Source organism: Oncorhynchus keta, chromosome 35 (assembly GCF_023373465.1).
Source record: "Oncorhynchus keta strain PuntledgeMale-10-30-2019 chromosome 35, Oket_V2, whole genome shotgun sequence".
Classification (NCBI taxonomy): domain Eukaryota; kingdom Metazoa; phylum Chordata; class Actinopteri; order Salmoniformes; family Salmonidae; genus Oncorhynchus; species Oncorhynchus keta.
In genome coordinates this window covers 36,083,265-36,098,587 of record NC_068455.1, presented here as the reverse complement: position 1 = coordinate 36,098,587, position 15,323 = coordinate 36,083,265, and the positions used below count along the sequence as shown (strand labels likewise).

Genomic DNA, 15,323 nt, shown 5'->3' with positions numbered 1-15,323 from the left:
CATTCATGTCTTAAAGTAATGATGGACTGTCGGTTCTCTTTGCTTATTTGAGCTCTTTTTGCCATAATAAGGACTTGGTCTTTTACCAAATAGGAATATCTTCTGTATACCCCACTGACCTTGTCACAACACAACTGATTGGCTCAAACGCATTAAGAAGGAAATAAATTGCACAAATGAACTTTTAACAAGGAATGCACCGATATGACATTTTTGGCCGATACCGATATCCAATGTTTTCCTTTTGCCCAAAAAATCCCGATACTGATATAAAAAAATAAATTGCAGACAAAAGTTCATTTGTTGGCATTTACGAATGACCCCATTACCAGTAAAACATCATCAAAACCTATTTTATCATACATGTCAAGCAATGAAGTTTCAGGTCTGTCTGTCCGTGGCATCTCTTCCTCGGTGCGTACTATCACTGTGTCCGTTTCCATCTTGTCCGGCTGTGTCTACCATTTCACGTAAACCCTGTTTCTTGTCTGCATCGAAGTAGCGGGCCTTGTACCTAGCAAGAATGCCACCGACTCGCTTGTTCACAGCCTCGAGTACTATTGCCAGTTTTAACCCCATGGTCTGTTTCGGCAGTTTTGTTGAGCAGGCGTTTCAATGCCATGACTGAGGGTATCACGTCTGCTGCAAGAGCAGTTGATGAGCTTATTTCTCCAGTCAGTTGTTCGAATGGCACTAGGAGTGTGTTCATGTTCTCAAATGCCATTGAAATGGCAGCAGCGGTATGAGAACCAGCACATTCTTGAGCATGCAATATGGCTTTCCTCAGTACGAAATCCTTGTCGACCCACTACGCTGTCAAACTCTGCATGCTCATGGGGCTGACATCGCTGGTCCAAATGTCAGTTGTGAAGCTAATAGCAGTAACGCAATTAGCTCATAGATGTGCGTTTCAGCATTACTGTATAACTCCGGTAGTGCAACATCTGAAAAATAGCTCCTACTTGGTGTGTTTACCGGGGCTCGAGGTGTCAGTGAAAGCCAACATCATCCACAACAGAGGACGGTTGATTGTTAAAGGAATTAATTTCCCTTATCTTAGCGTTAATGGATTTAGCCTTTGATTTGTCTCGCTAAAATGTCCTTAGTCTTTCAAATGACTGCTCGACTTGAACTTGTTTAGTTGTTGGATGTGTGAGCTTAGTATTTTTCTGCTTTGTTCTGTTTTTTTTTTTTGTGGCATCATTACGTTAGATAGGTATGAACATCAGCGTTAAACTAGACATTCGGCCGATGTTGGCATTTTTAGGTAATATCATCCGACTACGATATGCTTACCGATTTAAAAATATATATATTTAAACAATATTTTTTATATAGTGCATCCCTACTGTTAATTGAAATGCATTCCAGGTGACTACCTCATGTAGCTGGTTGAGAGAATGCCAAAAGTGTGCAAAGGGTGGCTAATTGTTAAAATTGTTCTTTTTCTCAAATAACTTGTTGAATTGTAGCATGGGAGTCACTTGAAGGTCGCATCTGAAACATGTTGAATGTGGCATGGTTTGTCACATGCTTGTAAACAGTGTAGACTAACAGTGAAATGCTTACTAGAAGGTAGCATCTGAAACACAAAATGTACAAATTACCTCTAGCTGCAGAACATCTCTTTTTTAAATAATGTTTTTGAACATGAAATTGATCTTTACAATGCAAATTCCTTCACCTCCAGTGTCTATTGCAGACTCACAAGTTGACAGTTACCCTGTGGATAATGCAGTGACGGAGAGTCAGTGAAATAATTCCACTCAAGAATAAATAAGGGGCTAGCCAGTTCTATCAAAGACAGCCAACCCTCACTAAGTCTAGGGTAAGGTAGCGAGCTAGCAAGCAACACATTGGTTGGCTAGCCAAGAACATATTAACAATAGCTTCGGTAATTATGTTATCTAATACATACATGACATTAACTCTACTGGACTCAACTTTAATTTTCAAAATACTTCTTCCCTTGGTCAGTCACACTGCACATTGGTGTCAAGCTAGGTAGCTAGCTGTGTTAGTAAGCTCGATGAAAATGTATTCAGCTGTAAGCAAGGTTCTTCTTCCTCTGTCACCCACCAGGTTAAAAATGTTTTAAATGTAAAATAAAATGCCATTATACACAAGAGCTTTTTTAGTGGTGCTCTTCTCCTTCTGAAGAGTAATTGTCAGTTGGAAGCGGGGCTTGAGGCACGCATTTCAAACTGTGATTGACAGCTCAGGAAATATATATTTACAGATATCTTTTCAAAATAACCAATGTTTTTTAATGTTTTATACTTAGTGGTACCTCAATAGCTGCAGAATGTGTTTTCAACTACAACTCAATGATCCAACTTTTGCATGCAAAATGTCACTCTGGGAACCTAATGCTAAGGTACCAGAAGTCAATCGAGAATCAACATTATCGTCAGGGTAGAGAAGGTTGTGAGGTGTTTGTTTTTAAAAATATTTGATAAATACACTTCCCCCAATATAATTTATTGAAATATATTCCAATCTATAATTGTTCTGTGTGGGTGACCTACCCTAATAAAGCCAGTGCAGCTTTAACCCCAACCCTAGGATATGCTATTGAAGTGTGTTTCCCACACCCGACACCCATATACTGTAATTACAGCTGCTGATGTGAAATGCCATGCTGCTCCTCTGGCTATATTGATCCCTGTGTCTAGGTCAGATAACATTTCAGGGCTGTCGGAGGCTTTAGAAAGCAGCTATGAACATAATACTCAGCTATGCAATGGTATTACATTGAGTTACTGCATGCTGACACGCTCTGTAGATCTGTTTTTAATTTCTCTTCATGGGCTCTTATAGCCGAGCAGTTTGCATACACAAGGATATATCATTAGTTATTGCTGACATGAACATTCCGAAAGTGTGCTAGATTTCTAATGAGAGAAATATCCAATATACTTAAAGCTCCACTCCTTGGAGGCTGACTGACTACATGCTGCTCTCTCATCTGCTCTCACTGTGGTGTTCAGGGTTCCTCCTCTACATGTCATTAAAACTGGTTCTGCCTGGCCCCCTGTCAACACACACACACACACACACACACAAATAATTCCATCTAGACATCATTGCCTTAGCAATCAAAAAACGATACATACCTTGAACTAAACATCAGCCAGCGCCACAGGTAACTTCCACAAAGCTGTGAACGATCTGAGAAGGCAGAAGGAACATAATATTTGACATACCAATTAAGCTCTGGCTAAAAATACTTCAATCAGTTATAGAACCCTTTGCCCTTCATGGTTGTGAGACCTGGGGTCTGCTCACCAACCAAGAATTCGCAAAATGCGACAAACACAATTGAGACCTGCATGCAAAAATAGCATCCGTGTACAATGTAGAACACCAAATAATGCATGCAGAGCAGAATTAGGACGATACCCGCTAATGATCCAAATCCAGAAAAGATATGTTAAATTCTACAACCACCTAAAATTAAGCAATTCCCAAAACTTCCATAATAAAGCCATCAACAACAGGAGATGAACCTGGAGAAGAGTCCCCTCTAAGCAAGCTGTTCACAAACAGAGCCCCAGGACAGCAACACCATTATACCCAACCAAATACAGAGCGAACAAAAATAGTTATTTCCAATGTGTCAAGTAATTAACAAAAAAAACAGAGCAAACGAGAATGCTATTTGGCCCTAAACGGAGAGTACTGACCCAAACTTAAGGAAAGCTTTGACTATGTGCAGACTCTGTGAGCATAGCCTTGCTATTGAGAGAGGCCGCCGTAGGCAACCCTAGCTCTCAAGAGAAGACCGGCTATGTGCACACTGCCCACAAAATGAGGTGGAAACTGAGCTGCACTTCCTAACCTCCTGCCAAATGTATCACCATATTAGAGACACATTTCCCTTAGATTACACAGACTCACAAAGAATTTGAAAACAAATCCAATTTTGATAAACTCTCATATCTATTGGGTTAGCAATCACAGCAGCAGGATATGTGACCTGTTGCCACAAGAAAAGGGCAACCAGTGAAGAACAAACACCATTGTAAATACAACCCATATTTATGTTTATTTATCTTCCCTTTTGTACTTTAACTATTTGCACATCATTACAACACACATGACATTTGAAATGTCTTTATTCTTTTGGATCTTTTGTGAGTGTAATGTTTACTGTTTAATTTTGTATTGTTATTTATTTCACTTGCTTTGGCAATGTAAACCTATGTTTCCCATGCCAGTAAAGCCCATTCAATTGAAATCGAATTGAAATACAGAGAGGGGAAAGGGACAGAGTGCCTGGCCATTTTAGTAGGCTACAGGACACTGTCCTCCCCAGTGCAAGTATCTGTCATCCCTGTCTATCTATTCACAGAGAGGCCTGTTTGTGTGTGTGTATAATGGACCACTGATTACAGTAATGCTGGTGATGGGAGACAATGACACACGGGCAATAACACAGCCATGCAGAGAGACACAGCTCCAGCCCGAGAAGGAGTGTGTGTGCATGTATGTAGAGAGAGGATTCTCTCTGCTCTCTACTGGTGCAGCTGTGACTTCCATAGCTGGCTCTGGGTTTTGTTAGTGACTCTGTCAAACCATTTGTGGAATGCCACTTTTCATTAAAAGTGCTTGAGATGTTTTTTTTTTTTGGCTTCATAGAGGCGTCAAACTCTTCAAACAACAAGACGCTGTCAGTGACACACACAATTTGTTCGCCTGGCTGCAGTCTTGGTTTGAAGTAATCGACTAAGTAGATTGTCATTATGCAGCAGTCAATATATGTGATGACTCCTCACCCTTTGGGAACATGGTTATTATTACTGTTGTGACTAGGGCTGTGGTGGTTTCGTCAGCCGGTGATTGTCAACCAAATAACTGTCGGCCTCACGGTGATTGGCTGTTAATTAACAAACACATTTGGCATCTTCTGGCTTCCACACATGGCCTACAAGACATTTTAAAAAGTCCATGTAAGGTAATATAGCCTACACCTTCACAATAAATCCATCATTTTATTTTAGACAGATCTAAATGTAGCATAATATGAAGAAAATGTAGTCTATTTCAGAAAAGAATAGCGTACTCTGAGTTGTCCTGGTGTGGCTATGCCAAATGGCTGTGGGCTACACTATTTTATAAGCAGATGAGATTTGCTTGTAATTCCACTGCATTATATTATGAAGAATACAATTGAACAAAGCTGAATAAAATATAAATATTTTCTCCCAACCATTTAAGGGAGTGTGCACATGCGGCTATTGTGTTGAGCGGTTAACAAAGAAATAGGTACTCCTATATGCTTAATTTAGAGTTATTAATGTAACTTCAGTTCTAAAAACGTTGAGCTATAGGTTTTTATTTTCAATACATTTTAATACATGAGACGAATGATTTTGAAAAGTCACTTGAAAGGCATGAGCTCTGCTTTTAAAAAAAAAATTGCGCAGGCTGTACACACTTCATCAGTCTCATTCACAATTTGACAAGCACTTGATAATGGCTCGAATTTCACAGCGACATCCGCTTTGTGTCTGTAATGCACCCTAAAAAAATCCATGCCTTTTGTGGCCCGGAGTACTGCGTTGTGCAGTATTACTGCGTTGTGCAGTATTACTGCGTTGTGCGGCATCCGCTTTGCAGTATTACTGTAATGTGCCCTATTAAAACCCATGCCTTTTGTGGCCCAGAGTACTGCGTTGTGCAGTATTACTGCGTTGTGCAGTATTACTGCGTAATCCGAAGCTTCTCTCACTCACGCGGCTCTCCGTCACGTGATCTGGTCTTTCTCACAGGCTACAAGTTAAGACACACATCAGGGATGCAACTGTGCGCGTCCTTATCAATGCCGAGGTGCATATAAAAGATTTTGGAAGAACTGTCCATGTTTACAAACAAGATGAGTAGGCCTAACGAACAACAGAAGCACTAGCCTTTTATCCCCCATAGTACAAAAGCCAACCTATTCTGTGAGAAATAAATATTCCTAATAGTCTGGGACAGTTGTTATTTGATGGATCCCAAATGAATACAACCACTAGCATACATGTGTTGTTGTATTTGTTCAGTTAAGAACAAATTTTTATTTTCAATGACGGCCTAGTAACAGTGGGTTAACTGCCTTGTTCAGGGGCAGAACGGCACATTTGTACCTTGTCAAATCCCCGAGCTGACCTTGCAACCTTCTGGTTATTAGTCCAACACTCTAACCACTAGGCTACCCTGCCGCAACAGCCCTAGTTGTGACTCGTTTTAGTGACGTTTGTTGTGAACACACTGGAAACAAATCAGCAGCATTAACAGCAGGCTCTAGATTACTATTTTCCTGTCTGTGCATGGCCAACCACAGAGGTTTACTTGTGTTGCTGACTTGTAATGATATGCTTGGTCAAGTCTGTCATCAGACTGTTCTCGTTTTTTTTTTTTTTTTTTTAACCCCCCCCCACGGGTTGGCTCAGCTGCCTGCCTGCACCCTGCCTGCCACCTAGACCTACTTTAAAGGAATGTTTGGAAGCCTCCAATAGGTGTGGTGTAGTAAGTATAGGATGCTGACACACCAACAGTGAGTTTGTACAGTACCAGTCAAAAGTTTGCACACCTACTCATTCAAGTTTTTAAATGTTTTTATTCATTTTTTTTATATATATAACTTTTTTCCCCCTACATTGTAGAATGATGGTGAAGACATCAACTATGAAATAACATATGTAATAATCAAAAAGAAAATAAACAAATCAAAATATATTTGAGCCACCCACAGGCCACGCAGGATGTCATTTAGCCAAGGTGCGTCTTGTTTCCTCACTGAGCAAGTAAAACAGCTGGTTAGGAAATGTAGGCGCCAACAGGAGGTAAATGGAGGAATCTCCGGAAAGGCCGTCTGTCTGGACTCAAGACTGTTGTGTACAGTAACCTGAGTTTTTAAGGTCTTCTGTGAAAGTGAGACAATAGGTTACATTTAAATGTCACAGTCAAATATAAGACATGGCCCATGAGAATAACCATATTAAAGGTATTTAATTGAGGAAATATCAGGAAGCCCAGAGGATGAACACACCTGATTGCTGTATTTCCTCTTCACCCCCTCCAGCTCTCCCTCCCTGCTTCCAACTCCCTTCCTTCCCTTGTCACAATCACAACTCATACAGTAGTCCTGAGGATAGCGATGATGAATCATTTTATCAGTCATGTTAAGGGTGTATACCATCCTTTCAGGACTTTTTATCCTTGTCTAAATATGTCCGGTTAGTCACATGTCTAGCTTTAACTTTGTGCCGTTATAAAGTATTTTGTCTCCGGGACAAACATTTTCTACCTAACTGTCTGTTAGACATACAATACTGGTCCTGTGTGTTTCGTTCACACCCTCTGCTGTCTGGGTGGGGACAAAGACGCAGAGGAGCTTGACAAAACAAGCTTTGAGTCTCTAAGTGGTATATAGTTTGGCTCTTGTTGCCAGCATTGGAATAGAGCAGTCTTATTCCCAGATGCTTGTTCTGTATTGTAAGCTTGTCTTGGGCTGTGTTTACTGTTTTAGCATGCATTGTCACCCCACCCTCACCTTGACCTCTGACTTGCATACCTGTCACTACCCTGTCCCTCCGTGTTGGACCTTTTACAGGTTATAAGGTGTTGAGATCAGAAATGCTGTAATGTGTAAAAGTGATAGGCTTACAGTACTGTACATGCAGAAGTTTATTAGGAAATCATTTGGAGCTAGAATTGGTGAACTATATTGAATTAAATTCTACTGTACATCTTGATTTGATAACAGCTGTCCACAAGAAATAATTTCCAGCTTTACTCCCATCAACAAAAAATGAACTTATTTTTAGGCTAAATTAGCCTAGTTCTCCTTGGTGAAATCTGGCTTTCAAACAATGAAAACAACTGCTAAATTTAGACATCCTAATTTGGACAGCTGTTATCAGATGTCCAGTAGAGTTGAACCTCGTAGCTGTTAACCCCTTCTTCCTGGTTATTTGGAAAATAAGGACATGCATGAGTGATCCGAGGGAGTTAAAGCTACAGTAGGAGATTACTGACTCACTCTAAATCAATCAACAGGTTACAAAGTGCTTGAGCAGCATTGACGCCTGACTGAAGCGCTATTGAACACACACGCGCGCGCGCACACACTAGTAATGATTAACTACCAGGGTTTTCCTTCTCCATTCCCATGGTGTGAAGCTTCCAGCTCCCATGTTTACTTACACAAAATCACTGACTGTAATGGTGTCAGTGGATACAATAACCCTGCTCTGACACACACATCATATTAACTGTTTGTTGATATGGATGTTTTGTATCTTGATGTTTTTAATTTTGTCTTCATTAGATGCTCAGACAAAAGAGCCATACTGCTCCTCTACCCTTCTGGTGTGACTAACATGGAATTAACAGAGTGTTGTTGGTTTACCATCGGCTGTGGGTAATGCAGTGCCAAATGCCACGGTAATGATGTATCAGTGCTAAGCTACTTTCGTAAGTGTATATCATATTACATGCCATCTTTTGACATTTTTCCATGTATTAATACTCATGTTCATGTATACCATGTGACCTTACCAGGCAAAAGTCTAGTTAGGCTATAACTTGGCCATATAGCTCGGGAAAAACTGCTGCATATGATGCATCTGAACATTCGTCCATGCTTAGCTAATTGAATAAGTGGACAGTATCATAGCGTGCTTTCTTAACATTCCATATGTCTGTTTCCTCCAGGGAAATGTGTGGGTGTAGAGGACTACCACCAGGCTGCTGAGTGAACCTTTATGCCCAGAAAACAGCACCCAGTATGGACATCATGGAAGACTTCCCTCTCCCACCTCCTGAAAGTAAGTAATGACAACATCCTCCTCCTCTCTTCCCCTCTCTCTCTCGGACTCAATCTCTCCCAGCACATCTAAACCCCCCCGAACACATGCTGCTACCCAGACCTGTCGACAGCTGCTATATATATATATATATACATACATACATACATACATACATACATACATACATACATACATACATACATACATACATACACACACACACACTTTTGTGTGTGGACACTCCTTCAAATGAGTGGATTCGGCTATTACAGCAACACCCATTGCTGACGGGTGTATAAATTCTCACACACAGCCATGCAATCTCCATAGACAAACATTGGCAGTAGAATGGCCTTACTGATGAGCTCTAACTTCATGGGATGCCACCTTTCCAAATTGTCAGTTCGTCAAATTTCGGCCCTGCTACAGCTGCCCCGATCAACTGTAAGTGTTGTTATTGTGAAGTGGAAACCCCTAGGAGCAACAAAGGCTCAGCCGTGAAGTGGTAGGCCACACAAGCTCACAGAATGGGACCGCCGACAAATCGTCTGTCCTCAGTTGCAACACTCACTGCCCCCTGGAAGCAACTTCAGCACAATAACTGTTCGTTGGGAACTTCAGGAAATGGGTTTCCATGGCCGAGCAGCCACACACTAGTCTAAGATCACCATGCGCAATGCCAAGCTCAGGAAGGAGTTGTGTAAAGCTTGCCGCCATTGAACTCTGGAGCAGTGGAAACGTGTTCTCTGGAGTGATGAATCACGCTTCACCATCATCCACCATCTGGCCGTCCAACAGACGACTCTGGGTTTGGCCCCAATGCGTAGTGCCAACTGTAAAGCTTGGTGGAGGAAGAATAAATGGTCTTGCTGTTTTTCACGTTCGGCCTGGGCCCCTGAGTTCCAGTGAAGGGAAATCTTAACACTACTGCAGACAATGACATTCTAAATGATTCTGTACATCCAACATTGTGGCAACAGTTTTAGGGAAGGCCCTTTCCTGTTTCAGCATGACAATGCCCCCTTGCACAAAGCAAGATTCATACAGAAATGGTTTGTCGAGATTGGTATGGAAAAACTTGACTCTGGCCTGCACAGACCTGCCCTCAACCACATCGAACACCTTCCGATGAATATTGAACGCCGACTGCGAGCCAGGCCTAATCACCCAACCTAAGTGCCCAACACCTCACTAATGCTCTTGTGGCTGTATGGAAGCAATTCCCAGCAGCAATGTCCCAACATCTAGTCGAAAGCCTATAGCCGCAAAGGGGGACCAACTCCATATTAATTTTGGGATGAGATGTTCGACTAGCAGGTGTCCCCATACTTTAGATCACTTAGTCGTGGATGTAGCTCATTGACCTGAGATGGTATCTTTTTTTTCTTTTTTTTGTAACAGCAAGTGCAGTCTATTGTAATGTTTTAGCAACATTAACTAACAGGTCTCCAAAGGGTGTTTCAGCTCATGGTGATGGCCATCTAGGTATTCTATGGATTTATTCTGGTCGTGTTGATGAAGTAATAGGTTTGAAACGTCTGTTTTGGTGGACACACTCATGGTCAGCTCAGCTCCCAGAGTGCCTTTCAAGATGGACATAGCAGAGTGTGCAAACAACACATTCCTCTCCTCCTCCGCTGCTCTGTATCTTGTGGGCCACAGAACGAAGGAGTGAGGAGGAGGAGAAATGTGCCACGACTGCGAAGAGCAGACAATGTGCGTCAGTATCCAAGCCCGGGCTGAATACTGCAGCATCTCTCTCACACACACACACACACACACACACACACACACCCCTCGGAAAGGAACAGGCCAGATAAATCCCTCAGTTGCCTTGTTGCCGTGGCGATGCTGGAGCACATCGTAAGCCAATGACTCATTGAGCAGAGCAGTGTGGCAGACTGGAGAGGAGGGGAGGCACAGGAACAGAATCCATATTGTGGTTATGAATTAACAATGGGTGCTGGGGACAGGCCTAGTGTGTGTGCTGACTAGAGACCATTGAGAAGACTGCAAACACGCACATTCTCACAGAGCCAACTGTCTATAGCTTCATCATCCACACTCGATTGTGACCAAATTATTGAATGGGCAATTGATGTGAATCATCTGTTAAACTTTTAATGCAATCCCTCTTACATCACATCCAGCTCTGCTTTACTTGGCCCTGCCTGTGCTTCAGAGAGTAGACATGAAGAATGTTAAAATGAATATTCATCCCATGGCTCAGCAGTGATACAGACCTCTTCAGCAGCGGCTAGCTTTTCCCTATCTGTCTAACTGGTCCAACACAGCTGTTCATTACCACGGCTGATTAAATCTCTTTCCAGCTTTTCTCTCCTAATGTTCTGCTCTAGCGCTTTCACTGACATTTAGTTTTGTAGTTTGCATAAAGGTCACGGGTCACAGGGCCCATAGTCAATCATAATGGTGATTTAGACTAGAGTGGTCATCGTGCTGTGGAACTCGAAGCTTTTGGGTCCCTGAGACGTTGGTCTATGTAGTATGTATCAGAACCACTTTGGTGAAGGACTTATTTAACAGGTAGTTTAGTCCTGCGGGGTTAGTAACTAACCTCTTTGGCGCAGGCGTGCCGCTAGACCCACCTCAAGAACATCCGGTGAAATTGCAGAGCGCCAAATTCAAAATACAGAAATAATCTCTAAGCCGATGTATAACACTTGTATTTTTATGAATGTTTATTATGATTAACTTCTTGTTAATCCTGCCGCTTTGTCAGATTTCAAAAAGGCTTTACGGCAAAAACATACAAACATTTTCCAACCAAGTGGAGGAGTCACAAAGTCAGAAATGGCGATAAAATTACTTACTTACCTTTGAAGATCTTCATCTGGTTGCAGTCACAAGAGTCCCAGCTACACAATAAATGTTTGTTTTGTTCGATAAAGTCTGTCTATATTTACATTTACATTTAAGTCATTTAGCAGACGCTCTTATCCAGAGCGACTTACAAATTGGTGCATTCACCTTATGACATCCAGTAGAACAGTCACTTTACAATAGTGCATCTAAATCTTAAAGGGGGGTGAGAAGGATTGCTTATCCTATCCTAGGTATTCCTTAAAGAGGTGGGGTTTCAGGTGTCTCTGGAAGGTGGTGATTGACTCCGCTGTCCTGGCGTCGTGAGGGAGTTTGTTCCACCATTGGGGGGCCAGAGCAGCGAACAGTTTTGACTGGGCTGAGCGGGAACTGTACTTCCTCAGTGGTAGGGAGGCGAGCAGGCCAGAGGTGGATGAACGCAGTGCCCTTGTTTGGGTGTAGGGCCTGATCAGAGCCTGGATATCCCAAGATCTCCGTTTTGTTGGCGCGTTTTGTTCAGTAATCCACTGGCTCAAAGGTGGTCAAAACATGCAGACAAATACATCCTAATAGTAATGGTAAAGTTTGTTGAAACATGTCAAATGATGTTTATAATTAATCCTCAGGTCGTCAATTGTCTAAATAATCAATATTTAAACCGGACAATAGCGTATTCAATAGAAAGGAAAAACAACGAAGGGCGCGCACACGGTCACGCGCGCAAACCAGTACTGCATGCTTCCTCAGTCCACTGACCGAAAGGTCTCCTTCATTTTTCAGAAAACAAGCCTGAAACTGTCTAAAGACTGACATCTAGTGGAAGCCATAGGAACTGCATTCTGGGTCCAAACCCATTCAATACTCAATAGGCATTCAATTGAAAATCACATGCATCAAAAAATCCCACTTCCTGGATGGATTTTTCTCAGGTTTTCGCCTGCCATATCAGTTATGTTATACACAGACATTGTTTTAACAGTTTTGGAAACTTTAGAGTTTTCTATCCAAATCTACCAATTATATGCATATCCTAGCTTCTGGGCCTGAGTAACAGGCAATTTACTTTAGGCATGCTTGTCATCCAGATGTCAAAATACTGCCCTCAAGCCCAAAGAAGCTAACGAGTTGTGTAAGTGATGCGGTTGATGGTTAGTGGGCCTGACCTCGAGCCTGAGTAAGTAAGGCTAAGTTGCCATTAACCAGTGTTTGTAACGGCTGTATAAACGTCAGCTCAGAGTCAGACAGGAAGTACTTAGCCAGGACAGGAAACATAACTGATATAAATGAGGGTCAAGAAGAAAAAGGTATAGGCCTATACTGAGAAAGCTGAGTAGAAAATCTTCTCATTTAAAAAATGCAAAGTGGGAAATTAAGAGTTGTAACCTCTGATTTGGTCATTCAGGAAATTGGGCCAGACATTTTTCACACTTTCTTAGTAGGAACAGTCAGCATATGAGAGTTCACCTTGTAGGTTAACCTAGTCATGGGGAAGCCTGAATCCTGATAGGACAGTGTTTGTACTGGGACTGAGTCACATGAGGAATCTGTGGTATGTTTAAGAGCAGAGGCATGCCAGTTTCTGTTAGAAACTCAGCTCGGACCAGGGAGGTAAAGAAGCAGTTTCAGATGGGGTCGTGACCTCCTAAACTGAAGCTACTGCCTCCGATAGGGGAACTGTGGTATAGGACTCTGGATCCAATAGGAAGCCCATGGACTGAAGTTTGAATGGGCTGAATACAGAGCATTCCTTTCATCTATTCCACCAGATGCGTTATGTCACCGTCTGTGAATTATTTCGCCAGCATTCCGGCAGGCATTTTGATGTTATGTCTTTCTTTTCACACCTTACCGCCTTTTCATCAACCCTTTACACCCCTTCCTCTTTATCTGTCCTACTTCACCTCCTTTGTTCAGTATGGCAGGTCCTCGCCCGTCCGCTGTCAGAAAGTACCAGAGATGTGCTCTCACAATGCCTGTCGATTTTAATTTGAGCATTTTTTGGGGGTTCTTCTACGCCGTACATTTACATTACATTTAAGTCATTTAGCAGACGCTCTTATCCAGAGCGACTTACAAATTGGTGCATTCACCTTATGACATCCAGTGGAACAGCCACTTTACAATAGTGCATCTAAATCTTTTGGGGGGTGAGAAGGATTACTTTATCCTATCCTAGGTATTCCTTAAAGAGGTGGGGTTTCAGGTGTCTCCGGAAGGTGGTGATTGACTCCGCTGTCCTGGCGTCGTGAGGGAGTTTGTTCCACCGTTGGGGGCCAGAGCAGCGAACAGTTTTGACTGGGCTGAGCGGGAACTGTACTTCCTCAGTGGTAGGGAGGCGAGCAGGCCAGAGGTGGATGAACGCAGTGCCCTTGTTTGGGTGTAGGGCCTGATCAGAGCCTGGAGGTACTGAGGTGCCGTTCCCCTCACAGCTCCGTAGGCAAGCACCATGGTCTTGTAGCGGATGCGAGCTTCAACTGGAAGCCAGTGGAGAGAGCGGAGGAGCGGGGTGACGTGAGAGAACTTGGGAAGGTTGAACACCAGACGGGCTGCGGCGTTCTGGATGAGTTGTAGGGGTTTAATGGCACAGGCAGGGAGCCCAGCCAACAGCCCAGCCAACAGCCTTACAATGATGTCAGTCAGTGTCCTCAATCTGTCACATGTTCAGTTGAACAAACCTACTGGGACTAAACCCAACACACAACCCTCCCAGTGGAACCTCCTCTACCTTAGCAGTGAAAAGAACAATAAACTGTATAGAGAGAGCAGGTTTCCCCTAACCCAAAACACCATGTCACTTTAAGAGTACTCCTCTGAATGAGGTCTACAATGACATTATCATTCCATATACACCCTCAGCAGTTTAGGTCAGAGGGGGAAAGCCACTTCTCCATGGTGTTTTATAGACGGCATTCCTTCAGTTTTATAGGCAAGTCGATTACGAACACATTTTTATTTACAATGTCGGCCTACTGTTCACCTTGATACTATTGTAGCTGAGTGGGGCCCTATTCATACAGGGATGCCTAGGCCTGTTCTGGAACACAAGTGCTACTTCTCAATAGTATAAAGTGACTTCCGGTCCTCATTTCCATTTCTTCATCCACACAGACAACTCTGTTTCCTGTTTGCCTAATTGCATTGTGGGAAGACAATTTGTTATTTGCCTCCTGTGTGTCACAGTTAGTCATTGGTTTCTTTGAACAGAAAGTAGCAGGTACATTTTTTTACTCTGTCATTAGTTTTTTTTTTTTGCAAAACCTTTTTAACTATTGTGCACAACCTCTAATGTTCCCATAACATCCCCATAACGTTCCCATAATGTTCCATGTTCAACTTTAACTTGCAGGGCTTGTTTTAGGCTGATATCTGATCTCTTGGATCAATACCCAAATGTTAGTTCATTAAAGAAATTGGCAACATTGTAATGCAAGTACTAGTAGTTGTCTTTACATTACGTTTGGATTGAATTGGAGCAATTATATTAAACTTCCTGTTTTTTTTTTTTTTATTGAATGAGTTTGATTTGATTTTAGTATATAATTTAGCTAGTTATATTGAAAACAGACCAACCCTTTTGATAATTACAAACCTGCATTTGGTGGAGTGATTTATATTAAACTTGGTACTATGTTTTGAACTTGTGATGCTCTTTGAGTGTAATTATTCAACTTAAATTTTTCTACTTCCATGTGTCTCATGTTCTTA

At 42.2% G+C, this 15,323-nt stretch overlaps 1 protein-coding gene across 5 annotated transcripts in view; it reads left to right on the top strand.

The window, feature by feature from the left end:
- LOC118368444 (rho guanine nucleotide exchange factor 10-like) overlaps positions 1–15,323 on the top strand; it is an 87,354-nt gene that overhangs the window by 6,550 nt on the left and 65,481 nt on the right. For 4 of the 5 annotated variants that reach the window (XM_035752554.2, XM_035752553.2, XM_035752552.2 and 1 more), the window contains exon 2: positions 8,704–8,816. In XM_035752554.2, the coding sequence (XP_035608447.1) occupies positions 8,777–8,816 (40 nt within the window). In that variant the 5' untranslated portion in view covers positions 8,704–8,776. Of the gene's footprint in view, positions 1–8,355; positions 8,464–8,703; positions 8,817–15,323 lie in introns of those variants that run through there. The other variant, XM_052496939.1, reaches the window with a different exon arrangement.